The sequence below is a fragment of the Agelaius phoeniceus genome, chromosome 1 (assembly GCF_051311805.1).
Source record: "Agelaius phoeniceus isolate bAgePho1 chromosome 1, bAgePho1.hap1, whole genome shotgun sequence".
Lineage (NCBI taxonomy): Eukaryota > Metazoa > Chordata > Aves > Passeriformes > Icteridae > Agelaius > Agelaius phoeniceus.
In genome coordinates, this window is record NC_135265.1 from 41,915,298 (window position 1) to 41,942,623 (window position 27,326).

A 27,326-nucleotide genomic window follows, 5' to 3' on the forward strand; every position below is an offset into this window, starting at 1 on the left:
ACCATTTGTCATGGCACATGGAAGGGATTGTGACTTTCAGGGAACGCTCTGTAGGACTGGAGACTTTTGGAGCCTGTGTTCTAAATGATTGGGCTGACAGCCTTGTCTGGCTTAGTGTGGGCAAGGAAAGGAACAATACCTGAAATGTCTGTGTAAAATTTGGTCCTTGACAGATTCTTATTGTTCTCATCAACACCCAAGAGGATGAACAACATCAAAACTACTCAATACTTGGATATCAAAAGCTAGATATCCAAGTTCTTAAAGAGTCTAAGATAGCACTTACTCCACATTTTTATGGGTAGAAATTCAGAGATGAAAACTGCCTTGTCAATCATGATTGACTGTATGACTCTGACACCAGCAAATCACACCATTGAAGTGCTAAAAATCCTGCTTGCCCTTTAAATTCTCTTGCCCACCGCAGCTAAGTAAGGAAAGAAATTAAGCACTGACCTAGTAGGTGTTTCAGATAGCATTTTTCCTTTAATCTTTATTGGGTTTAAGAAACTTTACAGGAAATACCACGTAAAATCTTTCACAAGAGCCATGGAGTGTGACCCACACAGGGTAGACAAAGGCATGTACCCCAGCATTTCTTTGAAGGGCACAACAACCCAAAGCAACAATGTCAAACTATGCCAGCCCTGGGGGTGCTGCCTAGCAAACCATGCAGTGTGCTGAGTGGGCTGAGCAGGAAATGGCAGGTGGCAGGAACTCAGAGGGGCTAGAAATAGCTGCAGGGAGACTCTGAGAGAGGACTCAGCAACTGGAAGGACCAGGTGAGAGAATGCAGTTCGTGTGATCAATGCAAATTAGACACCTCTTTACAATGAAAATAGGAACTGTACTCCCCAGCATGCCACTAAGATCCATAAGTAGGTCAGACAGGAGTGGAAACAGGTTCTGCACAGGAGACCAAGCTCATTCTGCTACACCAACCCCAGCTCAGGTGCCAGCACCACACGCACATATATATGATTGCACTGCTAGAAAAGGTGAGACCTCGTGCCGTGGTGTTTTTACAGGACATTACATATCAGCTTATCAGCACATCTGAAAATAGCTAGAAACTTTTGAGGGTGGTAATGTGTTGCAGTGTGACGTGCAGTAATGAAATGGAGACCAGCTTGGGCTGGGACTCTTTATTGTGGTTAAGAGGGCAAGTAAATGAGCTGTGAAGTCTATTATGCCACTCTCATTTCCCTGTGCCCTTTATTCAGGGTTTTGACTAAAAAACACTATGTGAGGCCCAAAGGTTTTACCACCGCTTAATGAAGAGAGTGTGGTAGTTGCTAATTGCAAAACTAATAGTCATTATTTTTTTAGATGAAATATTAATGTGCACACACAAGCAAAGACAGTTTTGAAAAAGCAGTTTGTAAGTCTAACATTAGCATTGTTTGACAGACATAGTCGTAATAGCAAAGATGTTAAAAAATTTAATTTTACATAGTAGTCTGTCATTGACACCCAAAGGAAACATCAGTGGGGATGGATTATAACACTTAGAACAAATTAACTGAATGAAACAAAGGAAAGATTTAATAGAGAATAGGAGAAATGAGAGAAAGAAACCAAAAGAATGGAGGCAAAAATAGGCAACAAAAAGAAGAAAAGAAAGACATGCCAATTCAGAACAGCATGCCCTTTAAAGGAAAAACACTGAAATCATATAAGAGCAATGTCATGCAGACAGCTGTAAATTATTTTTCATTTGTGATGGAGATTATTGAAGTTGATTTTTCCATCTTTTCTTATTTCTGAAACATTAGTATGTTTCAGAAATCATCAAAGAAAGGTAGAGATGAAAACCAGGCTAGTATTTATGGCAAGCACATGCATGCATCAAATAAATAGCCAGAACTACAAAAGTTCTTCAGAAAATTCAGTCTGACTTCAACAGGATATTTTCTCTCCCTGAGGAGCATCACTACACTTCTCTGCACAACATCCCACTCTGCTGCCTGGCTGTCTTGTTTTACTCACCATAAAGCCTACAAACTCCTCAATTTCTGAGCATTTTTTTGATATAAGATTGGCAGAGGTCCTTCAGGACAGGAAGGCTCCAGCTGCTGCACGATTCAGAGATCAAACTATGGTAGCACTGGACAAGATGTCTCCTTATCTATACTTCAAAGCATGTGAAGAGACATCAAATATTCACTAACACTCTCATCCTTCACCGTTGTCAATTGCACCTCCATTTGTAGTAGGCAGAAGAACTACCAAACAGCTTTCTCCAAAGACAGAAATATCCTTACAGACAGGGCTAAGTTGAGCAAGAAATGTGGTACATGTTTTTATGGAAGGGAAAACTGACTTTGAACCAGCAATGTGCATTTGTTCCCTCTCTGAAGTCAATATCTGGGCATAGAATTTGGGAAATTGACACTCCAGATAGCCAAATTGACAGAAAATACTGTGTTATTTCTCCATTGACAGTGGAGTCAATATGAATCTTTTATTGACTTCAAAGCATTTAATTCTCTGTTAAGGATTATCTATAACACTTTAATATTGAAAAAGGTAACAAAATGGGTGCAAATTACATTAAAGCTTTCTCTAATACCCCCTGTGTTGTTCTAGTGATGCAGGGAGTGTTGAGTATCACTGAAGCTGTGGTTTAACAATCTTTGCCTCATCCTTGCAGAGGCCTTTAATGCCCCAATGTTTGTCCCAGCTTAGCAGACAGAGTCGGTATCCTTCACATCCGAGAGTTTGAGGTGAGCATGGTGTAATTTTCACTGCTCAGTGTTAGACTGCTACAGCCAGAAGTTGAAACCACTGGTGGTAGCCTGGCCACTCTGGCCTGAGATGTGACTGGAAATGCTTGCCCAACATTCAAGGCTGATAGGATTGCATGGAGATAATCATCCAACTGGGGAGATGTCACACCAGTTGGAAGATGTGGGAGACTGTGTGCACAGCCTGAAAATGGAGCTTGCAAGCTAGTTTGATGAAGATCTTAGTCACAGAAGAGGAAAATATCAAAAGTGAATTTTATTAGCTAAGTTATTTGCAAGCCACAGTTAGCTCATTTGTTATGGGGTCAGCTCTGTTGGAACAATATCCAACTCCCAAGGCATTCTGGATCCTCCTGAACTGCTTGCTTTTGACCTCTAAAGCACAGTAGCCACCTCCTGTGACTGCAGATCATAAAGTTGCCTTGCAGATAAAAATTATGGAAGCGTGCATTTCCTTCCTGAGAGGAACAGCTGTGCTATCGCAAATAAATTTGTTTAAAGATCGCGGTCAAATGAGCCACTTTAACATCATCAGTGTGCTGCATTCCTGAACAACACAGACATGATCTTCTGCTTGGTGGGGTGGGAGGAGGCTTTCCTCAGTTCTGGGGCTTTGTGGTTGAAGTACTGAGATTCTTTCAGATTAGATTTAGGGATATATTTTATGATAGATACACAACTCCCTTTTGTTCCTGTGGGAAAAATGAAACAGAAGGGCCTCTGTGTTTTACTACTGAGGTTCTTTGATAGTTTCAGATATTTTCTGAGGCTTGGCATCCAATGTTCAAATTCTTTCAAATGAAGAGCCTATAAAACAAGCTTTGATGATAGTAAATACTACAAATTATGCGGTAATGAAGACAGGTTCCATGGGTAACCATATTTTTGAGCAACTTAAATTATATGCAGAGTACATCTGTAATAATTTGTTTTCATGTCTTTTAAGAATGCCACATCATCTAGACTTAATTTTACAAGTTCTTTTTTCATGTAGAAGATTCCACACAAAAATACAACATACTTATGGAAGTGGGCAAGTTTCCCTCCAGCTCAGATACTCATTGTAGAAGCTGAAGAAAACAGCATAAAGTCCCCAAATGTCCTTTGTTTTTGGAAAAATAAGATGGAAATTTTAGTTTAAAGGTTGTGTGGTGACATTAATGGTGTTTCCTGCCAGAAGCACTGCAGAAAGATATCTCTTCTGACACTAACATAGTTCTGCTTTCACTGTTGCTGGGTATTTACAGAGTCACAGTAAACACAGAGCAAGCCAATTTGGTGAAGCTTAGAAATGGCTGATTTGCATTCTAGCTAAAAGTCAGAGATCATATGAACAGCAGTTCCCTGAGAATCGAGTGCTAATTCAAATAATATTTCAAAACCTTATTTTGATAAGTGTCATTCAGGAGATTTGTGCAGAAAGCTTTACTAAGATAAATCTTGAAGATAACATTATTGTTGTTGCCTCTGATGTATGCAGGAGTTGATAACAAGCTGATTTCCTTTTTCTGACGGATGATTACACACAACAGATGTTTTAATTTGATTATATCTATGAGATAAGCATAAATGCTGTGTTAAGTCCAAGCACATTTTATAAGTTTTGAAAAACATTTTACAATGAATGTAACCATTTGTAAATATCCTTACTTGAGGGTGTGTGTGTTCTCATAATGGTGCAAATTATCAATAACAAGTTGAAACCAGTGATTATATGAAATAAGAAAAGTGCATTTAACAGTAGCTGTAATTCTGTATTCTATGATAACCTAAATTAAAAGAGAAATATTATTCAAACGGTGATACAGGGCACAACAGTTTCACACTGCTCCAAAGAGGACAATGTGTTCTTCAGCCAATGATACACAAGACAGGCAGAGCTTTTATCGAGGATGCTGAAAGGCTAATGCTCCATGCCAAGCACCCTCAATTTGAAAATTAGCAGGCAAATGTCAGTTTCGTGAACAGAGTGCTGCAGTGAATGGAGGTTTTGAGTTTCAAAGAATACAGGCTTACAAAATTTGACTTTGATTTGAACTGAAATGCCAAAATTTCTCAGAAAAATAAACTTCTTGCCTAACTTTAGTGAAATCAAAGTGTCAGATATTGTTCCCATGTCCTTTTTTTTCATATGTAACGCGGGGAGAACAAAAAAAAATTTCAAAACTAATACTCTGCTTCAAAACAAAAGCCAATCTGTATCACAATGAAAACATCAAAATGGGGCATGTCAGTTTTTCCTATTTTTATTTTGAAAAGAAAAGTAGATTTCCTATTTTTATTTTGAAAATAGTTATGACAAAACTTGTCCAGAGTCATCAATGTTTTTGTTTGAGTCAAGGTACTTATTCTAGTTACTTCATAAATAGTTTCAGTAAGGCAATATCAGCATACTATGTACCTGGTTGCCTCGTGTCATTCCAAACAAAAATCACAGGCATTAACTCCAATGACTGCCAGTGGATAAAGCATCTTGTAGCTTACTTTATGTGATGTATACAATTCAAAGAGCATTTTCTTTAGGATTCATGTAATCTAACATCAGATACCTACCAAGTAGATGTCTGGGCTAATTATGCTCCCTATCATCAGCTCTTTGTGTTTAGAAGATTTTTAAAATATCTAGATTCCTTTTCCTTCTTGGATGACCAAGGGAATGTGGATGACCTAATAGCCTGCTGCCACCATAATGGCAGTTCTGTTCATCCAGCATTTGTCCTCCATCCTTTGTTCTTGAACCCAATCTGGGACTATCCCATCACAGTGAAACAAACAGCACTGCTCTATTAGATGATGAGATGGGTTTTCTCAGCCATCTCCTGGAACTTCAGTCCAAGGCTAAATTTATGCAGCTAAAGTAACTTGAGATGTTTCACCCCGCACCACATATATCAGCTCTACAGAGGCATGAATATTATATTGTGTTAGTGCAACTGTATAGGCCTTACTTAAATCTGTCTGGGAACCATCTTGTTCTGGGATTGTTACATAAAGCAACACTGGAGTTAATAAACTAATCAAAATAATTGCTTTATTGTGGACATCAGCAGCTTGTGGCTGTGAGCAGAATGGTTTTGAGTTGAGTGTATGTTAAGTACAGTGAAACAACAGCTTTTTAGGAACAATGCATGTTTTGTAGAAGCTTGAAAGTGTTTTTCTACAAGGATAATGCTGTAGTTCATGTGGGACTTTGACAGAAATAAGATACTGAAAGCTAGAAAATAGTTAGAATAACAAAGAGAGTATCATTTATACTCGGTAGTTTTATGGACTGTTTTAAAAGCTGTACTTAAAACCTGCATCAAGGAGCAGTTAGCATGTTTTCACTATGAGACCCTGAGATACAAGAGGTACTAAATTGTTTGTGCTCTTGGTTTATATTTCCAAGGCTCAGAAAGAAAACACAATATTCAGTGCTTTGATATTTTGCCTTTTTAAATGAGGAACTGAAAGTAGCTGTCTTCCCTTACCCTGTCAGGCTAGAGATTATTATTTACACCATTAATCTCCCACTTTTTAAAGAGGACTCTTCCTCTACCTCAGTCAGGCTGAGGTTAAATACTCACAGTTTCAATTTAGAAGAAACTGCTATCTGAAAACAGGGAACTGGGAGCTATGAACAAGGAAATGGAAAGAAATTACCAGCTTAGTCTTGTTTCATATATTTTGGTTGTTCAGGGAATCCTGATTAAGCTGCATTTGGGCCCTAACAGGGAGGTTTGTAGTACTCAAAAAGGCAAAATATGAGTTTTCGCTGATAAGCCTGTCTGGGATAAATCTGTGGCCCAAAGTTGGCTTTACTTTGACTTCCACACAAGCTATCGGGGACAAATATTTACTACCCTTCCCCTGAGGATATCCAGGTAAGATTTCCTTCCACACAAAAACATTCTAGTAACATCTCTCACTGGGGTTCTCTGAACACCCAAAGCTCAGCTGCAGCACAATCCTGACTGCATGATGCATCTGTAAAAATAAGGGCAGTTCTTACAATGGAAATATCAAATTCCTAAAGTCCACTTGTTGTAGATTCCTCACTTGCTGGCTAACAAGTGCTGTATCACCTCATGTGTGAGAAGGGGCAGTGATGCCTGGCTGAACTCGAGGATTTGAGACCATTGGAAACCCGAATACAGCCCTTCCCAAAGGCACCATCTCCTGCCAGCCCCTCACCTACTGCCAGACCCTGGATGAGAGAAACTGGGCAGAATATGCCTATATTGGAGAAGAGCCACAGCATTCATGTGAGGGAGAGAGATGCAAGTGAGACAGTGTCAGACTTGCCAAGTCACGCCTGGATCGTGACAGGTTTGAATAGTAATATTAAATCTGTACTTGTTTGCTTTGAAACTTCTTTTTCATCTTGGAAGGTAGACATCAGAAACTAATAGGAGAGTTCAGCACACACAGCCAACTTTCTAAGCAAACAGCAACTCTTTAGCACCTGCAACTTGACAGCTCTGAAGAGAGAGTAGTGTACAGCACACAGTATATACTTGTGGGAGTTGAGAAATGCTTTTGTTTAAGTGGATACTGCAAACACAGCCACCTTCTAGCACAGAACTGGTGCACAGGAACTGATAAGAACACTCCAGTTTGTGCTCAAAGGGGAGTCTGCAACTTTTCTTACCTCTGGAGGGTGGTGACCACCACCTGTTTTCGTGAATCTTGACTATATTAAAAGAGGGTGAGGGAGAGGAAAATGCTCTTGGAGAGAGGTTTATGAGACTTTATACTGTAAACTGAGACTTCATGGTGAAAATATGCATTTAGGGAGTGTTTAAAACTAAATTTACATAAATGCACAATGATTTTTTTTAATGTCTGTTATAGGCCAATTAAATTCTTTATGCAAACATTTCCAAATTCAAACAGAGGTGATCTGGGACATTCAGAGCATGAATTACATATATTCCCCGAGGGCTTAGCCCTCTTTCTGAAATACCCAGATCTGTGTCTCTAACTAATGTTGTAACTGAGACAAAAGCGAATCAACAACGTTGGAACAATCACCCTCAAATTATCCCCATGTACATCAGTTTACCCTTCAATCAATGCTCAGCCATTTAAATTAGAGAGGAAGGAAGACTGTGAGCTGAAAATGGGTCTCAATACAACTGCTGGCTATGCAGTGACTGGATTTATACTGGCAGAGAGCTCAAGCCTTATTCAGGTTCAAAACTGAATGGTTCTTACAGTCTCTAACAAGGCCATGAAAAGCTGGCATCACCAGTGTGATCCTACTCTCTGAATCCTGGGTGCAACTTCCCTCTTGCAGAGAAGACAAAATCTCTGGTAGAAGTTCCTTTGGAGAGGGATGGAGACAAACTTCATTTGTGTTACATACACAGCATTTGAGGTAAAGTAGTGCACAACCAGCCTATTTGGGAGCAAAATAAGCAGCAGGTGGCAAGTTGTTCCAGTCAGCTTGAACATCTGCAAGCTGAGTGCCCAGCTAGTCTGTGTGAATATTTCCTGCTGTTACCCCGACTTTAAACTCCCCTGCTCCCTGCTTTAGTTCATCTGGGGGCTACGTCCTTCTTTCCGAAACCCGTTCTGCAGAGGAGGAAACAGGCTGCTGCAGCAGCATCGTTAAGGTCAGGGATACGGATGCGGGGAGGAGGTCTGCAAAGTCCCCGTGTCCCAAATGACTCGACTGGGTCCTTTTCAACTCGCAGGGAGGGAGTAGTAGCCCTCCGAGCTGGCGGTTTCCTGTCGACCTTGAGGCTCCCTGCAAGGCACGGTGCAGCTCCGGGCGGGTGCCCGTGCCCGGTCCCCGCCTCGGAGGGAGGCAGGCGCAGCCATCCGGGCTGCACGTCGGGGCTGGCCCCGACGCGCTTGTGGTGGGAGAGCCAGACCTGAGAGGGGCTGGCCTCTGGCAGATGATTGACACCAAACTGGGTGAGGTTTCATGTTAAAAGGAAAAAAAAAAAAAGAAAAAGGAAAGAAAAAGGGCGAGAGCAGGGGAGGGGGTGACTGTGGGAAGGGGGAGAAGGAACTACTGTAAGAGTAAGAAAGTCCTGCCCAGCTGTTTGCGAAGTTTAAGATTTCCTGTTTCCCCTGCAGCGCCGAAGTGAAGTTTCAGTGAGTCACCCGCGGTCCCGAGCAGCGGAGCGGCGCAGCCCCGCTCCCCGCCAGCCTCGCCACCGCCGCCGCGGCCTCCCCGCCGCCCCCGCGCCCCGCCCGCGGCTCGCCGGCCGCGCCGATCCGGCTCCGCGATGACTCCCCGGCTGCCGAGGAGCCTGCGGCGGCTGCTGCTGCGCCTTTCCCTCTGGGTGCTCATGGGCAGCTCGGTACCCGCTCTGCTCCGGGGTAAGTGCGCGCCGGCCCGCGCTGCCGCTTGACAGCTGCCGGGGCCGGAGCGGGGCGGGAGGGGACGGGGGCAGGCGGCGAGGGACAGGCGTCCGCCGCGGGAGGCGGGGGACACGGTTGCTAAGAAAGTTTTGAGGCTGGAAATGTTTCGGGAGGGGGTGAGCGTGTTTGTTGATGGCCCTGCGGGAGAGTAAGCGGGGAAGCAAGGACTGGGAATCTCGGGGTTCCGCGGCCAAAGCTGAGGTCCGTCCGTGGAGGGAATAGCGGGGAGAAAGGAGCGGATTTGGCAGGAAATCAGCCGGGTCTGCTCGGGCCAGAGGAGCCCGGAGAAGGCATCTGGGGGGCTGCCTGCGGTGGCCGGGGGAGGGGCTGCAGGCCCTGCCCGCAGCTGATGCGGCGGCTCCCGCACCTGGTGCGGCCCCGTGTGCAGGGCTGTGCCCGGGCGCGGGCCGGGGGAGCCGCGGCGCCTTGGCAGCGCCCTCCGGCCCGGCCCCGCCGCTCGGCTGGGCACCGGCTGTGTGTGCTGCACCGCCGCTCGGCTGGGCACCGAGTGTGTGTGCTGCACAGCCCCGGCCACACGGCCGGAGTGCCTCGGGTGGCCCTCAGAGAGAGGGCCTGTGCGTGGCCGCAGAGCCCGCTGCTGCGCGGGTCTGCACTTGGTTACCAAAATTTGGGTTTCGTGAGAGTTTCTGCTAAGAGCGGAGTTGAGCCGTGGCTGTGAGCAGTTGGACTGAAAAGCACTCATTCCTCCAGCACTGACTGTGCATGTTGTTTGACTCGCTTTAAAAGTGACTATTTATAATCCTTACCCTCCTTCTACCAAGACATCCTTAGATAGGTTTTTGGGGTCTGCAACTTGCAGTATTCTTCATTTCATAATTCATAATATACTATGAGCCTAAAGTTCTGCTGCAAAAACAAGATTCCTGCCCTGAGCAGCCTTCCATCTCTATCCTCCTACCAGTAGTTACCCACATCTGTGAATTAACATCTGTAATATCAAGGTTAGGCCCTAAAGCACATTGCAGAACAAGTGGTGAACCTAAAAGGAGAACAGGAGATTGCAGCAAACTGCATCTGAAATACTTGTGAAGAATTAAGTAGCTTTCTAAGATGTCTTGTAATGGCACATCTAGTTTTTGTCTTCAGGTAAGGTGTGCACACCTGGGCTTCTACAAACTTTGCCCTGGGCCCTCTGATTCTCCTGTCTGGTCCATTCATGGTCAGTAGTCGATCCCAAATTTTGGCAGAAACATGATAACATAAGGTGGATAACTCTTGAATAGCTACTGCCTTTAGCTATGTGCAGTTTTGACTAACTTCATGCTTCATTAACAGCCCTGTCAAAGTCAACAGGTTTTGCATACCTGCAAAGTTACTCATGAAAACTTAGCGCAGAAGAAAAGAACAGTGTAAGAATAAGAGACTGTGGTGTCCCACAACTCAAAGTTATATTAAATTTGAGGTGTGTAGCTTCTTGTTAATTTCTATGTATTTTTCTATAATTTTACATTAGTATAAATCATACTCAACTAGTGATGTCCTTTATTTTGACCCCAGCCTCAAACTTTTGCAGATTCCCATCGCAAAAAACTTTAAATAGAGAAGCTCAGCCTTTGTTAATCTTGTGTTATTTATCATTATACTTTTTTTTCCCCACCCAATCAGTTATAGATAGTCTCAAACTATGGGTCGATTTTTAAAAGCAGGCATGGCTCAAGAGTTTGTTGTTCTTTCTTGTCATAGGTCCAGTGAGGAAAGAGAACATAAACTGGTTACAATTCCAGCATTTTTCATACTCATCTTCATCTACAGCCTACAATAACCAAAACTGAGTAGACCAGTTGTCAGATCATCTATCCCATAGCTCCAAAAGCTGTTTTGATAATCACTGTAGGATTCTATTGTGCCATAGAATTCTGTTATGACAGAAGAGTTGATCAGAAAGCAGCAGTTCTGTGGAGCAGAAAGTGTGAGGTTTGGATGTTGGTAGTTATTTGGCACCAGAATGAAAATTAGAGCTGCCAAATGCTTGGGGGAAAACAAAACAACAACAACAAAAAAAAGAAAACAAAAAGCTACTTATTTTGTAATAATTCATCACTATAGTGAGGCTGAAAAAAATGGAGATATATCAGTCTCAGAAGAGCTCAGTTCCCAGGTATGCCTAGTAACTAACCAGATGGCTAGTTAAAAAAGCACCAGGTAAAATTTCATTTTAACATTCTTCACAGCAAAATATTAGACAAGAATGACATGCCCCTAAAGATTCTAGATAAACCTACAAATTCACAAACAAGTTCAATAAGAATTCTCTCCTTTGAAAAAGATACTCTCATGTCCTGTACTACACAGAAGTAATTGACTTTTTTTGCATAGAGTGAAGGGGCAAGGTGTGATTTTTTTGAATGATTTTGAATGATTTATTGAGCATTTTATCAATTAATGGCAGTGCAAAGCAGCAGTTGCCGACGTAAGAAATTGGTGTTAGTGTGTTCAAGTGAATATGAATTTGTAGTTTGTCTTTGGGTGATCATAACCAGAAATTTGTTCCTTGGAATCATCCATGTAATAATTGTTCATCTCTGAACATCAGGAACTTAATATCTCCATTCAGCCAAACTCTATCTGCATTATTGTCTATTTTTTTGAAAGCCATATCAGAGTTAGTTAATTTTATAGTAAGAAAATCCAATTCAGAGCTTCAGATGTTTGCAAAAGGGAAGAAGGAGAGCAAACATCTTGTAACGGGATGGAACATGTTTGTAACAGGATTGAGTCTAAAATGCATTCCTGCCCCCCATTAAAACTGGCATTTTTCCAGGTATTTCAGGAGGGAAGTAGGGATGTATCAGAGATGATATTGCATTTTCTTCTATTTATGGGGTATCCTTGAATTGTGAGACTTTTATATGTAAGACTTCAAAAAACACTTTTGTTTACTTGCTATTTTTAGTTCACTGGCATTAACAAGCTTCTCTAATACTCCAGTGGTGAATTCCATATCAGAATGGTTTCTATTAAATAATTATGAGCCAGATCTTAAGCTGCTGCAAATGAATATAGTTCCATTAGCATTAGTAGAGTTATACAGAGTGATAGCGGGTTTCCTGAAACAGTTTCAAAAGTAATTTCAAAAAAAGGGCAATGGAGTAATTCAGAGTTTTTCATATTCATAGTATTTTTTCACTTATATTTTATAAACACTTACTACTATATGACCTATATTTAGTCAAACAGCATTGCTTCAATAGGAAATACTCCTTTCTGGGATGAATTGTTACAGTTTGAAAGATGGAGCATCCTATAATGGTGCCGAATAAAGTTGTCATTGTGACAAGGTTAACTCTGAACATAGGAGGAAATATGGTGTCAGGCTCTTACCAGAAGGAAAATTCCTCGTGGTTTGGTTGTGGGGGTTTTTGCAAGTTTTTTTTCAAAGGCTTTTAGAAAGCATTTGCTCTTTTGAGGGAAAAAAAAAAAGAGCAAAATATCACTGTAGCACCAGTTGTTGGAGTTTCCGATGCTTATATTTCCTCTGCAAGATATTTTTAAAGTGATACATTATTGGTTTTTTGGTTTTTTTTTTTTTTTTTTTTTGCATTTGTGGCACAGGAACTCTTTTCTCAGTAATGTATGTATGTGCTACATGCACTTTGCTAACATTCACTGCCACTCCTCCGACCTCAGAAGAGCTGTGCCTTACTTCCAGTACTGCCAAAATGAGCAAAACCAACAGGTTGTGCCCAATCTGTTACTCTTGGATCTTGCATAACAGGGTGCATTTATATCAGCTAGGTATGAAACATGCTCACTCGTGCTGTGACAGATTCTGATGAAAGTGATCCTGCAGTCTCCACCCTGGCTGCCATGGCCACAGTGCAGCCCACAGTGAAAGGCAGGGCTTCCAGCCACCTCCATGGTCCCAGCAGTGGGGACATGGGCTGCTACAGCCCTGATTTGCCAATGGTTCCCACTGCCCTTCTGGCACCTGACAAGCAGAGGAATGAAAGGTGCCCTGAGGCAGGTGGGAGACAGCAGTGTCATTTCCTTTGCCACAGAGGAGACTTTTGACTCAGGGGAAATACCTAGGTAGGCATATCCCAGGAACATTAGATATTTTGTATGGCCAGAGCCTTGCAAACTCAGTAAAATTGACTGAGGTATCAACCAGTCTCTAAAGATGTTGTAGAGTACAAGGGGTTCCCAGCACAAAGTAGTGGAGAGCCAGTCCTGATATGAAAAAGAAAGTTGGCTGAATCCTAGTCTAAGAGTGAGTGTTGAGATTTTGGGTTACTTAATTGATCTTTAGCCTTAAACTTTGTTGGTATTAGAGAGGTTTTTTGTTTTGTGGGGTTTTTTTTTTCCTATAGGGTAATGGGAAGTGATTTTTAAACCCTTATAAAATGGTTTCAAGACTAAAATAAAAGGCGATGAAAAACTACTTGTGCTTTTCTATGAACTCCTGCTCTGGAAGGTTAAAATAGGCTAAAATAAATCAGAAAGAGTATGTCTTGGCTTTGACAGCCAAAGTCCTTTGGAAGTTTAATTTCACTGGCAGGTGTTGTATTAAGAAACAGCAGAGAAGCTTCTTACTACAGGGGATAGATTGCTTTTACAGCAAGGAGTGGGTGTACACACTGGGACAGGGCAAATGCCACTGTAAGCAATGGGCTGGCACTAAACATCTGCAGAATTGGGTTCTCAGTGACCCAGCTAAATCTTCAACAGTTGTTTTTCATATTATGCCTGCACTCTGGCATAGCAACAGAGCAGCAGCACTGGCACTTGTTGAGTACAACATTTTATATCCTACTGCCTGAAAGAACATGGTTTTAGTTGTGTACAGATGTTTAGGGTAAGATATGTAAAGAGAGCAAATTGCTTCAAACTCCATCCACTAATGGAATCTCATCCAGAGGAGTAGGTAGAACTAACAAATCTCACCAGGAATTGCTTAATTCCATTTTTTTCCTGGTGACAGCATGCTCATCATTTCTATGTGTCCATTAGCTTCTAGAGATTGAAGCAGAATTGAAATTGAAGCATGTTGTAAGGGCCCTGCCCAGCAGTTCATATAGGCTCCTGTCAGCTTGTTTGCATTGCTGCAAAGCTTTAGCAACTGTTCTAGATTTTAAGAAACGATAACATTAGCAGTTTCAGGGGAAGTACTAGTTGCTGATTTGTCCATGTTCATGCATATTTTTTTTAATATGCCATTTCCTTGCTCTTTCTCTTGCTGTGAATGCCATTGTAGTTGTTACAGCTGGAACTACCTGTCCTTTTTTCATATGGGTTTTAAAGCCTTTTCACCTCTGGGAAGATCGTCTCAGGCAGAAATAGTTTTCCCTTGCTCAAACAACTGGTATTTAGCAAGAACTTCCTGCTGGCATTCATCCCTGAGTTAATCTGGTTGGAATTACAGCTGGTTGAGAGTTTTTGACACTGTTTTTCATGGGAAAATGCTGATTTGTCAAAACTGAGACAATTTGTGGAAATGTACCAGTTTCTATTAAACTTTCATCAGGAAACATTTCCTTTTTTTTTTTTTTTTGTTTGTTTCTTCCCTAGTCCACAGTGGAATTTCTGATATAGAAAGATAAAAAAATAATCATTAATCAATAATTAGACAAAATACTGGTCAATGGAAGATAGGTGGGATTAAGTGCATGGCCATTACTCAAAAAATGCACGTTTGAAACTGGAGCTCCCCCTATCCACTCTCCCCAGCATGTTGGAGGGCTGTCACTCTCACTGGGCATGCATATATAGACATCCCCGTATCATCTAACACCTCAAATGATTTTGGTTTCACTCTGTTGTGTATATGAGAATGTATGAAATGTTGAAGCACTTTGTGTGGCAGGAAAAATATTCCCCTGACAGCGTTTTTCAGGTTGACCTGTAGCCTTGTGTTCATTGGTTCCTTATTGGGTGGGAATGGAAGGGCTCTGAATGGCTTGAGTCTTCTAGTCTTTGTTTCATATCATAATAACAAACTGTATTCAGAAATTTGTGTCATGCAAAGGAACCACAATTTTGATTATTAACAGTCCTGTTAGTCTGACTCCGGGATTCCAATTCTCTGCTCACCCAGAGCAGTGTTTTGGCAAAAATTGGACTGAAATTAATAGATTTCAGGAGCAGCTAGAGGAGTCTGCTTCCTCACACTTAAAGCATGCTTCAGTTGACAACCCAGCAGTTACATCCCTACAGTGACAGCTGGGATTAACACTGTGCCTTTCCAATGGCAATCTGAAACCAGAGGTATTAGAAAGCTGCCTTCTGTTCCTACTCTCTTCTGTTTGTACCCAAGCACTTCAGTCCACACCCTCAAATGAGCTGTTTCCCTGTTCTCTTAAGTAGATACCTGAGGTTTTAAGGTAAAAAAGAAAGATTTATAAAGCAGCCAAAGCTATACGTTTAGCAAGTGATTTGCAAGTCACACCACATTCTTTAAAGTGTGTTTATAGTTACCAGTAACATAAGTTTGGAAGATCAATTTTGCCCTCTCTGCAGCTGATCAGTTTTTCCAAAACATTGCATTGGTATTCCCATGGGCTTTGTTTAATGCAGCATTAAAGCTCAGTTAAAAAAAACTGGTCTATGCAGGGGACATTAGAAAACGCAGATTTGTTCCCAAGGTCATGGTGGCTCTGTCAGGGCTTAGAGACTTTCTTCTGTGAATTTAAACAGTACACCCAGAGAGCAGCAGGAAGGTCTCACAGTTCTATTCCTCGGAGCAACATTTTGCAAGTAAAGACCCGAGCGTGGTTCTTACGTGCCTGGGGCACTTTAACAGGTCCCTTTAAAAACTAGCATTGTGCAAGTGGAGCGCGTGCAGCCAGGCTGTCAGCTGGCATAAATCAGCTTCCTCTGTTCAAGCCGAGGAACCTGCCCTGATTTATACCAGCTGGCAGAATCTGGCTACAGAATAAATAATAGGCAACTGTATGTTATGAGGCTGTAATTCCCTCGAGGGGGCTTTTGTGGTATCAGTCTTACAGGAGCCAGAGTGATCTGGTTCTCTTTCTTGGAGCTAGAGAGTAATTTGACTGCAGTTTTTTGAAGTCCTCGGAACATTAAGAATGGGAGATTTCAGAAAGAGAATGCTTCCGAACTTCTTGTAAGGTATCATTAAGGATTTTTGCCCAGGAAGAGTCATGGTAGGGGAATTTGGGAGGATGCAGATGAATTGATGTGGGATAGGTAGTCCCAAAAAAGATAAATATATAAGAATGATGATTTCTCATCATGACCAGGACTTTCCTTTAAAAACACTTGTGTGCATTTCCTAAGATGTATGAAAACTGGTGCTCCCTCATCACTGATAAGCTTCTAGTGCTGGTGTAGTTAATAAGGAAGAAAAGTGGAGAATGTGAAATGAGGACTAAAGAACAAATGCCTTCTCAGAATGTGGATGTGGTTTTTAATTTTGTTTAATATTTTACCCAGAAGGATCATAAGTGAGCTGGTACTCAATTTATTGACTTAGCAAGAAAAGGGATTTCAGTTAGATTTATCAAGTGTTGACCTGTAATTCTCCTGGATCTAAATATTTTAGATGTGAGATGCAGGTAAGCCATCTCCCTCCAGTTTTAATCCTGCTATGGATTCTGCAGCCCAGAATGGGATTAAGTTCATCATGCCTATACATCACCTGTTGGCATGGTTCGATGGTGCCTGGGGCTTTTGGATGATAATGTGGCAATTTTGTAGATTTCATCTCACTAACTAATATAAGCACATCTTTAATGTTGCTGTACAAGGGGCCAAACTTTGAAGCAGACCACAGATGATTAGTAATGGGTTATCTCTTCTGGTTATTTTCAGAGAAGAAAGCAGAAGCAGCTATCCAGGATGTGTGTCTTGAGATACTGATCTGATCCCTGAGCCTAATTAGCAGCTTAGATACTGCTGAAAACTTGTTATCTAAAGTTGCAGTACATCAGTGGTTTGGATAGCACCGCTTGGGCAACAATTTAAGACAGGTCTTAGTTCTCAAAGGAAGATTAAATTTCTTACCATTTTGGCTGCCCTTCTGATTTTAGCATTACCAAGCTGTCCTGACCAACTTCCATATGCTTTGGGAGCTTTGTGGCTGGAGCAAATGTGAAGTCATAGTTACATCAGGACTCAGCATACCTTCAAGTACTGCAGCCAGCAGTGTATGTGAATAACTTTTGGCCACTGAAGTCTGTGCTTGGGGAAATAGGATAGATGTAACTACATCTTTTTCCTTTCCCAGCTTTTTTCCTCCACCTGTCTAGTCTCTTAAAATATTCCTTCTTTATGCACTTCTTTTTGCACTGTGCAAATTCAGGATCCACTTGGGCTGCTCTGCTCTCAGCTCTGTAGCTATCTTAAGCTTTCCTTTAACATGACTGGGTAGTGATTTCAGTGTTCCATTCTTATTGAGAAACTTACAGAAAGGGTGCAGGAAGTAAAGAGTAAATCTTTGTGTGTTTCACTAATGGGAGACGTTTCATGAGATTTTGAAAAATTTTGAACAATCTGCAGTCAGAAACCAATGGAGAAGAGCTGTCATTTGCAGGTGGTGGTTGATCTTTTATTCCCTTTGACCAGTTCTCCCCACCAGCATGCAGCAATTACCCTTCTCATTTGTCTCTGGCATACAAGGGGATCTGTGATTCTGCAGTGACCGTGCTGTGGCAGGAGGCCAGCTGCCCTGCTGTGTACCTTCTACCTCGCCACAGCTCCTATTACCAATTTTCACGGTTGCCTTGCCTCCTTTTCCTACAGTGGTTAGAGCTTTTGCCCTGAAAGTGGGAGACCCATGGTCATGTCACTCCTCAGCCTGAGAGTATCTAAACTCCATCAATGAAAGGCTCTAGGATGAAGGATCCTTGCTGGCTGAGACAGGGGAAGGCTTTAGAGGCAGCACTTTGCAGAAAAAGGGTTGACATGTGTGTGGGTGGTCCCCCAAAGCATGTCACAGGAGAAGAAAGCCTGTTCCCTGATGGATTCATTCATTATTCCAGCCCCTGCAGGGTGACTGATATTCTCTCCAGGGAGTTCACAGGACAACAAAGAGACACTCTACATACAGAATCTTTTTTCCTTTCTAAACTGAAAACAACCATTTCTCATCCTCATGAAAAGATCAGAGGGGACCATGTAATAGTCATGACTTCATAAGCTTCTTTATTTAAGCCTTCACAAAGTAACTAGGTCAGCAATACATGCTTCTGGGCTATTGAATTTCCCTTCTTCCCTTCAGTCTATTCTTCCATTTCCTCACCCAGCTTTACCACAAGGGAATGCCTTAAGTCAAAAATCTGGGAAGCTGATCCTTTTATTGCATTTGTACTATTCTCATCTGGCAAGTACAGTGCCAGGCCATGAGGCTTTCAGAGCTATCATAACCCAAGTTTGCATGTAAACAGGAATACCACACTGTCTGGTTGTAACTAAGGCCATTTCTGCTCTCTCTTTGCTCTGGATAATAGGTATAGGAAGATATTCAGCAGGAAGAGTAACTCTTCTGGAAAAGAAAATACAACCAAAATGTGTTTCCTTTTTTTGTTTTTCTTTCTCCATCAGCTTATTGCTCACACATTCCTTACTTGTCACATTTTACACTTTTGCCTTAAGGTTTCTGGCTGGCTGGGGGCTTTGCTGTTCTCACTTTTCCCTGACGCCACACTGGCATGATGAATATTTATTAGTGCAGGAGCAGCCTAGGGATTCTTATACATATATGTCTCCTGATTTTAATGTTTGTGAAGGAAAATAAAAATGTAATTCCAGCTAAATCACCAATATTCAGGAACTGGGGTTCAGAATGAAGAATCTGGCATATCCTGTTATTTAAAAAAATATGCACTTGACCCTAAACAATTTCAAAGTACCTGTATTAGACATGAAAGTTCATCCTGTACAGACTGGAAAGGATTAGAGGCTCCTTATTTCACATGGGAGAAGGAGACAAGGTGACTTACAACTAAGAACAACTTTTGCATCTAAGCCTATGGTTAAAGCAGTGAACTAGGAAATGAGAAGCCTCTTAGTCTTTAGAGACTCAAACACAGATTTCCAGCTTCCCATGATTTCATCCATTGTATTTTTGAGGCTACCATTAAACTTCAGTACAATCATTTATATTAGTATTTCCACAGTTTCAAGTTGTGTTGCTTAATATGTGGGAAAAAGTAATGCAATGATGTGTTAATTACAGTTTCTATAGACAATTCTAGAAGTTGTGGGAAATGAACAGAGATTGTTTCAACACTTGTCTATTGTGATTGGGTAACTGAGGTTCAAAGAGAGTCATAACCCCTGTTCTTTCTCTACAGAAATTCTGGATTAAATTTAGAGCATCCAGAAATTCTCAACAGTCTCAAACACCCTGTCAAGTTCAATAATATATTAGCACTTTTTTCCTCCCCTATTTTTCCTGATTAAGAGGCTGTGTGCCAGGAGCTTGGTGAGGCACATGGAAACTTTGGTAACTTGCTTCTGTTTGACAACCAAAGGCCTAACTTTTCTCTCAGCTGTCCACATATATATTATTAATGGTTCAGCCAATTTGCACATTCCCAAACCAGTTTTTTTTCTTCTGGTGGCTTATAGTGTGATTATCAGGCATGTACCTACTAGTGGTTTGAAGGCAGAAACTTACTGGCCTTCTCATGGGTAAAGGTGGGTAGCAAATGCTAGAAGCAAACCACTAATTATTTGAAGTAACTTACTCTTGAAAGCTAATGACAAGGCACATTTACCACTATCATAACCACATGCCTAGAAATAGAAAGCACTGACACCTGCTTTTCCAAGCTGTTGATTGGCATGAGTACGTAGACTGCCCATATAATCATCACTTTTCCCTTTAAAAAGTGGATTTTGATTTAAGTTTCCACTGTGCTTTTGGAAATGAGATATAGTTTGCTTTTACTAGGGCATCAATTTCTACTCTATTGTCCTTAGCCTGCAGTGGGTAAGGAAGGAGGGGAGGTACTGTTTGTTTGGAACCATGTTGTCTTTTTTGCATTTTCAGGTGAGAGTTTAGTGTTAATAATTTCCTGCTTTTTCAACATGATGGATTGTTGTGGTTTTGGGCATAGGAAGAGCTAAAGAATTAGGAATAGTACCCACAGCTGCTGTTCTCTGGCTGAATATGAGATATGGTTGGTCAGATTGGTCAGATATGCAGACACTTTGCCATGCCTTGTTAAGTTACCATAAATAACATAAACACCACTAACTGGGATAATTTGCCTTAAGGCACAGTTAAGGTAGTGCAATCTGGCTGAATCTGCTCTGCCAACATAGCTGTAGGTAGCAGAGCTCAAGTGGAAGTTTGCTGCAGTTAGTTGGTGGAAAATAGGGTCTTAAGCTGTGCTAACCTGATACTTTAGACTCCAAGGGGGACGATATTTTGAAAGGTGATAAAGCATCCGTTCTGAAAAATGGAAGCTGTAGGTGAATGAAACCACCCCAGACACAAGGGGTGCATTTTTAGCAAATGGGATACTTTCATTATTAGAGTATGGCCAAGACATGTGATGGACTTTCCAGTGTGAATCTCTAAATTAAGACAGGGTTTGGCTTGTTAAACACATACCCAGGTAAGTTAGGGCTTTGCAAAACTAGCTGGGTGGAATGGCTTCACTTTCAGAAGGCCAGTCTGGGAATACCATCCATAGAGTCATAGAGCTCTTGCAATCTTTGACTCTTTGATGCAGCAGGTTTCCACCTCCAGGCTGGTATCACTTACATCCCTCTCAGAATTAAGACTAGCATCTCCAGAAGTAACAAAACAGTTAAACTGCTCTGCTAACTAATGTTGTGCAGGGATATTTCAAATATGCATGAGTTATAAAATTTTACATCCAAGGAATTTAAAAAATGTCTCTACTGCTGTGGAACACTTTCCTCTGGTATAGTCTAAGCTATTACTGTATTGGGAAAGCTTGGAATTGTTTTGCCTTATGAGAGCACTTTTAAAAACAAACTGTGTTCTACATGAGTGCAGTGTTTGTGAGAAATGCCAAAGTGACAGGTTTAGAGAATGAGCTGCCCATGTCACTGAGCAGTTTTGCCTGAAACCATAACAAAGTATGTAACTGGCTGGTGGTGTTTAAAGGATGCTGAGTGGCTCGGCTGCTATGACCATGTTATGCACAGCTTCCTCAATGACAGTTGTTGAAATAGTATTTTCATGATGTAATTATTAATCCACTTGGCATTTGATTAAAAAGATCAAGGCATTTCATAGAAGCCCTTAGACATCCTGCAGACTCCAACTGATTTGTACAGTTGAATAAGTGCCCTCCAGATTAAGGATGCTGATGACCAATATCCAGAAACATTTGATGGCTCTAAAATATTAAACATCAATGAGTATACGTTGACATAGCAACACTCAAAAATCACTGCATCTGGTGAAGATCTTATCCTATTAAATTTAACTCATATATGTGACAATAAACATCTTCTGTCCTGCAGTAGCAGGAACATGATGTAGTAGCAGAGGAACATAATGCCAGAAATGAACTGCACTGGTTAAAAATTTATCAAGTGTCATTATATATTGCTTTTCACAGTTCTTAGTTGTTAGGAAAAAAAAATGATTGAAGTAATTGGATGAAGTTTGAGGTATTCAGATGAAAATTGAGAGGTAGTGGTAGGTTCTGAGCTGCTGCTTGGCACACTTGCTCTTGTGATTCTGTCTTATCTCTTCCCAGCTTTCTCTTCAATAGAAGGAATTGTTTCTTAGAGACTTAAATTAGTCTTTTCTTTGAAATGTTTCTTTTAAACAAGCTTGCAAGTGTATATGCTGTCTTGGAGTCCTGGTGAAAGATTATGATCTTAAGAATTACTGAAGAGATAGCTGGAGGACTGAAATAGTGGATTTAGAGTAAGCAATTATTACGTAAAGCAACTGGGAGGGGAAAACCCTGGAAATCCAACTTGATGTGTAAATTTCAAATTTACAGTTATATTCTGCCTCATAATAAATGAAGTGTAAGAGCCTGCAGTCCCTCACATATCTTCAGGCAGGTAGACTAAACATTTTAGATTGGCAAGTCCCTTCCTACTGAGCAGCACCTAATGTGGGAATGTCCTCCCCTTACCTTGTAATGCAAGCCCTGGTAGGGGCTGGGTGCTGCAAGCAGTGAGTAATGTGTTGTTGTATGGAATGAGAAGTGTATTCCTACATGCAGGTCTTTTAGTATCACAGTTAATTTTTTTTTAATGTGGGTGGACCATGCACTCATATAGAGGCAAGTGTCCTTAAAATGTCCTTAAAAACTCAGTTTTATGATATAGTGAATGAATTCTCTTTGCATGTGATTTAGAAGTAATGGCAAAGATAAGGACCTTTCAGTGAAGTTTTAAGAGAGGTATTTACAGGTGAAACACCTATTTATTTCAGAATGGGCAGGTTTCACTCATGGCTTTTATTTTCCTTTAAGCTCGGTAAAATTTCAGCCTCAGATAGAAATGCCCTTATTTCAGCAGAGTGGTATTGCCAGCTAGTGATTCACAGTCTCAGAGGTAATGGGGGGAGTAATTTGCAAATGCATGAAAAGGAGCAGCTAATACCTGGGAGATATGTTAGCAAATTTATCTCTGGCAGACAAAGGAGATGCTGCTTTGTTGAGGGAGATAGTTCTTTACCAAGAAATCTGATAACTCAATAACAGTGTGCCACAGCAGTAGGGTCTTTGCAACAGAAGTCTGAAAAAGAAAGTTTTCCTAAGGTTGAATATCATTAGAAGTGTGTAGTTTTATGCATATGCCCTTTTCTCAATACTCAGTATATAATTCCCATTAATAGTTGTGGCAGTTAGATGCATCTATCAAGATAGCATGTCCCCAGGGTATTGAATTCTATTATTCTGCTTCTTTGCATGTAACTTGACAGAGACAAATATAACCATCCAAGCTACTGAATTTGAGAAGGATGTGTATTTTTCTTCAAAGCTATTCAAAGTGAATCTACTCCTAGGGGATTACATTTGTGTCTAACTTTTCTCTGATTTACTATTTTAGCTGAGCTGATAGATTATGAAAGAGAGTAATTTCTTTTTAATACTGTTTTCCCGAATCTGTCATTCAAAACTTGCTGTGTGGGGACAGAATGGTTCATAAGCACCATTTTCCTGAAGGAAAATGGCTTCTCACAGTAAAAAGGAGCTCTGAACAGAGCTTCCGCATAAACATGTTTGCCCATCAGTAGCTGACAGAGGAGCCTCTGTGTGTGTGTTAAGGATGTGGACTTGTTAAATGAGTCTTCTTATTTGGAAACAGTTTTTCAAATAGACTAGCAATAATACTCAGTTCTAGAGAAAGAAATTGCCTAGAATTCTGTCTTATCATAATTGGTAGATTATATTGTAAACTAGTACCGTAATAGCATCCTCTAGTCATGGACTGTGCCTTAACTTAAATTCCAGATCTCTCAAATATTCCTCAAGTTCGGGGGTCTTCAAAAACCTAAATAAAATCAGGTCTTTCATGCTGCTTACATTAGTAAGTTGTCTTTTTACATTAAGCTTAAACCAAAATCCCCAGGTAACAATTTTAGAATTGTTACTACAATTTTTGCATGCATAACATCCTTGGTTTTGTTTTGTTTTCTTGTTTGTTCATTAATGGCTGGAGGGACAGATAGTGGCAGTGAATTCACTTTAAAAAAATCCCACTAATATCCTCCTTTTATCTGGAAAAACAAATATTTATAAATCCCTCTGATTTATGTAGCTGTGTAACGATTGCAAGTTTGAAAGAGCAGTTGTCTGGTTAATCCATTTAAATGCTTATTTTGATTGGGCAGCTGTGAGCTTTTGTGTGCACACAGCTTCTCCCCACACTTACTGGAGTGTTACAAAATACGACAGAAATTCTGGTTTGGTTCAGCAGCAACCAGTGCACACACAGAGTTTTCTGGTGTGCAGGTAGAGACTCTTGCCATGCAGACCTCATCCTTGTTTAAAGTGGCCTCAGGAGCTGTGGCTGAAGCCAGTTTGCTCTGTCAGCTCCAATCCTGGCTGTCCAGGTTGCTGAGATCATGCCTGAAGAATGTGGGTTCTGGTGGGAGGCCCAAAGCACCCCCTAACTCACAGCTGGCACAAAAGGTGCATTTGTGAAGGGCCAGTGCAGAGGCTCACTACGGAGCTGGGTGTGGAAAAAGAGTGAGAAACTTCTGTTCAAATATCTCTGCCTAGGTAAGATTAGAACACTGAATGGCAGGCGTGCTATTTGTGTGCTCCAAACCATGCCATTGGACACAAAATCCTTTTATGTCTTGCTCATGCTATTTCTGCCCCTTGTGCTTCATAATTCTGCAGTGTTTCCTATTTGTAAATGTGATGCTTAAACTGATATTTGAACAGATGCAGCCCATTCCAATTACTGTATTATATTTTAAGATTGCTTTTGATTTACTTTTTTTTTATAAATCCCAAATCCATTATTTGAGTTTGGCTTTGTTTGACTAAAGTTTGTTCGTTGGTCCACAGGCTCTTGATTCCAGTTTAGAGGAAGGAATTGTAGTCAGAAGCAGGATATTTGAAATGAGAGATACAAGTTGCAGTTCAGCAGAAGTTTCAGAACAGAAGGTAAAACTTTTGTCTGGTTTTACAGAGTGTTTTCCCAGACTTGTGCCGGTTTCAGGTAAATATTCATCACACTTTTCCCCTGAAACAAAGCAGAATTGGGGTGACTGGTTGAATTTTATTTTTTGTGTTCACATTACAGAACTGTAGCAAAATCAAATGTTTCACGACAGACAGAGGATATATGTGCTTCACATACTCTCTGTCCCTTTAATATCCTTCCTCTTGAAAAAATTGAATTCTAAAAACAAGACTGTTCTGACTCTTCCATTATCCTGTGAAGAGGAGGCATCTGATAGATCTCAGTACTGCTGAAGAAACAGTCACAGAGAGTGACTATCTTCTCAAGTCACCTGCCTTCTCAAATACATCCTGTAAAATGTTAACTTGAGGCACCGAAAGTCCTTTTTCTATACTTCAAAATTAAAATAACCTCGAATCCACTTTTACAGTGGTTTGAAACAACTATGAGGCCTGAGGTGCTTCTGCAGAAATGTCTGGGAAGAAACATCAGTCCTTGGAATGCTCCCCAAAGCATCATAAGCCATGCTGATGAGTCCTAAGCAAATCCCATCTGCTCTTGCAGTGATGATGCCTGGCAGAAAAGACTAACTGCAGAGCCCCTGTTTCCTCTCCTGGAAGGGCTGTGACATCTGTCTCAGGGTATGTAACATTTGAAAGCAGACTGTGGGTTGGAGACAGCAGCAGAAGGCAGGTCTCCCGTGTCCCTGGCATGTTGGGCAGCCTGACCTTTCCCCAGAAGTAGCTCCAGCCATAGATCCACTAAGACTTTTCTCTGCCCTTGCTGCTGCCGCTGAAATATGCAGTTTTTCCTTTCCCCAGCTGTGGGTTGCCACTCCTCATACCACATTCTTCATTGTGTTTGTGTTGTCAGATAGATGTCTAGACTGGAGAACTCTTCTGGGTCAGGCTGGCCTTTGGAGGGGGAGGGAGGTGTGGTAAGGTGTGGTCTGATTCCTCTGGGAGGCAGGAGAAAGTGCAGTGGGGGGTGTGAACAAATAACGAGCAGGGGTGCGTGACTGACGTTTTTTTCAAAATTCTTTGTGCAGATATTCCTCTATAGCCTCACTAGAGAGACAGGAAGAAAAAAGGAAAAAGGGAAGATCTGTTGTGTTCACAATGCTTTGGAAACAAATTTGTAATTTTTCTGAAAAATGGTCTGAGGATTTCTCCATGAGGCAGACAATTGTTGTTCTCAAAATATGCTGTTTCTTTGCATCAGAAAGGAACACGAAAATGAAGATGTCAGACGTGTGTATGAGCAGGCCTTTGCAGTGGCATCCCCAAGGGAGGGATCTGATGAGGGCTCTGTAAAGCTACATGTGGCAGGAGCCTTTCAAAAGGGAAGATGAATATGGCTTTCTGACTTCTAAACCTGTCAGGAAAGTGTGTGTCAGTAGTTTTTAGGGCATACTAGTAAAGCTAATAAAAAATGAGAATTAAAAGTATAAAATGGCAAATACAGGAGTGATACCTTTTCTGATTCACCGAGCAACCTGGCTGTATCAAAGGGAACCTGTGGGAGTCAGACATAGCTTTGAATTTCCTGTTTTGTGTGATTTGTCACAGTCTTTATGTCTGTGCTTCATTTTCACTACTTTAAAAAGCAAGCAGAAGTCTTCTCCCAAACTAATGTATTCTCATAACCTTTCCTGGAGGTAGGTCTCTGAGACCAGAGAGGGTTTGGAAGTGCCTGCCAGTCTTCTGAGTGAACAAACAGGTTTAATAAATATCTGCCCACCTGTATTAACTCTTGGCAAGCCATGGCAGCTTCTAGTTAGTATTTTCACAGTTCCCTCTGTTTTAATCTTAGTGTGCTCTTTTGAATACAGTAGAGGATATACATTTTGCAGGAGTTTAGCTGTAGCAAGGGTTAACTAGAGAGAGTTAACTGTAGTTTCAGCAGAAAGATTTGGCTTTTTGCCACCTGATTTTCTGTATGCTGCCAGTGTAGAGAACAGTCTTCAAATAATTTCCATTTTGTATTTGGAAGAGATTATTTTCTGCTATCTATCCAGCCTTCCTTATTACTGCTGAAAATGCTGCAGATAGATAATCAAGTTACACAAAAGCTTTTTTCACACACGGAATTCAGACCTCTTGAGCTTATAGCTGATTTTAAAGGAATTGAATAAACCACAACAACTTTATGTGTGGTAAGTCTCAAATTTGAGTCTGACTAGACTTGTTCCTAATACAACCTGTACTGAGGAAACTTACCAGGATCCAGCTTTAGCAGGATTTGATAAAAACCTTAAAACCTCCACCCTTTTAATTAATTGCAATGAACTCATGTGATGGTGTGTGTCTGCCAGGCCAGTGCTTAGTTACTTGTAGCTATTCAGAAAGTTAGGCAGGATGAGGCCTTATACTAAATAAGAGTAAAGCCCTGTAGCAGTGTAATTTGTGAGTGTTTGGCCAAGCAAGTATGTTACTATATTTGTTTTCTATGTGTCTTTGGTGGTGCATGGTCTATGGGAGTTGAGAGCAGGGCTCCCTCTGCACAGCGTGCTCTGCTGTCACAGCAGAGCCAGAACAACAGTTGTCATTGTAAGGGAAAAACAGGAACTGTACCAATGTGCCCACCAACTCTGCCCATCAGAAGAACCACAGCTGCAATTCCCCATGGGAAGGATGATAGGGTTTGGCAATACCATACAGC

General features: G+C 41.2%; 1 protein-coding gene across 3 annotated transcripts in view; it reads left to right on the plus strand.

Annotated features, from left to right (window-relative positions):
* Positions 1–8,496: 8,496 nt before the first annotated feature.
* The window catches only part of TGFBR2 (transforming growth factor beta receptor 2), a 61,051-nt gene continuing 42,221 nt past the window's right edge, over positions 8,497–27,326 (plus strand). Inside the window, exons 1-2 of one of the 3 annotated variants that reach the window (XM_077177105.1) lie at positions 8,497–8,648; positions 8,814–9,059. In XM_077177105.1, the coding sequence (XP_077033220.1) occupies positions 8,966–9,059 (94 nt within the window). In that variant the 5' untranslated portion in view covers positions 8,497–8,648; positions 8,814–8,965. Of the gene's footprint in view, positions 8,649–8,705; positions 9,060–9,198; positions 9,303–27,326 lie in introns of those variants that run through there. The other 2 variants (XM_054632223.2, XM_077177110.1) reach the window with 2 other exon arrangements.